Source organism: Empidonax traillii, unplaced genomic scaffold, assembly GCF_003031625.1.
Source record: "Empidonax traillii isolate 1590-97213 ecotype Southwest subspecies unplaced genomic scaffold, ASM303162v1 scaffold4053:size10225, whole genome shotgun sequence".
Taxonomy (NCBI): domain Eukaryota; kingdom Metazoa; phylum Chordata; class Aves; order Passeriformes; family Tyrannidae; genus Empidonax; species Empidonax traillii.
In genome coordinates this window covers 1-2,092 of record NW_020959246.1, presented here as the reverse complement: position 1 = coordinate 2,092, position 2,092 = coordinate 1, and the positions used below count along the sequence as shown (strand labels likewise).

At 65.7% G+C, this 2,092-nt stretch overlaps 1 protein-coding gene across 1 annotated transcript; it reads left to right on the top strand.

The window, feature by feature from the left end:
* Positions 1–308: 308 nt before the first annotated feature.
* Positions 309–1,882, top strand: LOC114072811 (helicase SKI2W-like; the record flags this gene model as incomplete). The annotated part of the gene is made up of 5 exons (XM_027910658.1): positions 309–358; positions 403–603; positions 998–1,144; positions 1,233–1,317; positions 1,736–1,882. Coding segments are annotated over exons 1-5 (630 nt in total), but the record flags the coding sequence as incomplete, so codon positions are not given.
* Between the last annotated feature and the right edge of the window lie 210 nt (positions 1,883–2,092).

Genomic DNA, 2,092 nt, shown 5'->3' with positions numbered 1-2,092 from the left:
GGGCAGGGTGGTCTGGGGGGGTCCCAGGGGCTTTGAGGTGGGGTTTGGGTGTCCTGGAGGAATTTGGGATGTGGGGAGGGGCTGGAGGCATTTTGAGGGGATTCTGGGTTGGTTTTAGGGGCGTGTGGGATGGCCCCAGGACTCAGCACAGGGAGACTCGGAGGGGATTTGGGGGTGTCAGGGAACCCCGGAGGGGTAGGGGAGTTGGGAGAGGAATTGGGGAGGTTTGGGGTGGGGGAGTTTGGGGTGGGGGAGTTTGGAGAGGGATCAGGAGAGGTTTGGGCTGACCCCCATTTCCTGCCCCCTCGATGGTTGTTGCCCCCAGACCCCTCCAGCAGCTGCAGAGGGGGCAGTTGGGGTTGGGGCAGGGTCTGGGGGTTTGGGGGTGCCCCGAGGGGGCAGTTGGGGTCCGGGTGGGATTTGGGGTGACCCGTGCCCCCCGTTTTTCCCTCCCCAGTGGCCGTTCAGCCCGGACCCGTTCCAGCAGCGGGCAGCCCTGTGCCTGGAGCGGGGGCAGTCGGTGCTGGTGGCCGCCCACACCTCGGCCGGCAAAACCGCCGTGGCCGAGTACGCCATCGCCCTGGCGCGGCGCCACATGACCCGGTGCGTCCCCAAAACCGCGCCCTCGCACCCCGGGGGTCCCCAAAACCTGCCCTGGGGATCCCCAAAACCCACCCCCAGTGACCCCGAACCATGGGCACCCAGCGCGCCGTCGCCCTGGGGGTCCCCAAAACCCATCCTGGGGGTCCCCAAACCACACCTTGGGGGGCCTTAAATGTTCTCCCGGACCCCTCCCCCCCAGGACCCCCTAAAACCCACGGGGGGGTCCCCAGAACTCTGTTCCCCCTCTTCCACTGCATTTCTTTTCCCAGCGGGTGCTCCGTGAGGTCCCCACCACATCTCCCCCCCAGGTTCATCTACACCTTTGGGAGGGTTGGGATCTGTTCCAGGGGTTCCCCCCCAACCCTGACCTCCCCCATTTCCCCCCACCCCCCAGGTCCATCTACACGTCCCCCATCAAGGCCCTTTCCAACCAGAAGTTCCGGGATTTCCGGGAGACGTTCGGGGACGTGGGGCTGCTGACGGGGGACGTGCAGCTGCGCCCCGAGGCCGCCTGCCTGGTCATGACCACCGAGATCCTGCGGTGAGGGGCTGGGGGGGGGGAAAGGGGACCCTGGGAGGTTTGGGGGGGCAGGTTGGGACCCCCAAAATCCACCCCCGCCTACCCGCAGGTCGATGCTGTACAACGGCTCCGACGTCATCCGCGACCTGGAGTGGGTGATCTTTGATGAAGTGCACTACGTCAATGATGACGAGGTGGGGGGGTCTCGGGGGGGTTCTCACGGGGTGTGGGGGGCCCTGAGGGAGGTTTGGAGGGTCCAACAGGGGGTGTAAAGGGGTGTTCAGGGAGGTTTTTGGGGGATATCAGCTGGGAGCTGGAGTGGATCGCCTTTAATGAGATGTGTTGTGCCAGTGCTGGTGAGGGGGGAGTTTGGGGGTCCCCAAGAAGTTTAAGGGGTCGCCAGGGGTTTTGGGAGGTCCCCAAGGGGAGTTTGGAGGATCCCATAGGAGTTCTAGGAGTTTTGGGATCCCCCTCACTCTGTCAGCAGGAATGATGTGAGAGGAGATACCGATTGCCGAGGATTTTTGTGGGGGGTGTTTTGAGGAGCTCAGGGGTTTTGGGGGGGTCCCAGGGGGGTTTGGGGACCCCCTGACCCCCCCCTGTGCTCCGCAGCGGGGCGTGGTGTGGGAGGAGGTGCTGATCCTGCTCCCCGAGCACGTGAAGCTGGTGCTGCTCAGCGCCACCGTCCCCAACGCCCTCGAGTTCGCCCAGTGGGTCGGGTACGGAGCGGGGGCACTTCTTGGGGGGGGCCCTGCAGGGGTTTGGGGGGCTGGGGGGGTCTCTGAGAGGCACTTGGGGGGGTTCTAGGGGGCTGGGGGAGAGCTCCTTGGGGTGGGTCTGGGGACAGATGTGGAGGGTGTTGGGTGTCCTTGGGGAACAAGGGGGGCTTGGCGGGGTGCTGGGGGTCCCTGGGAGGTTCTGGGGACGGGGGGTAACGATGTGGGGCAGCACAGAGGGACAGGGGGACGT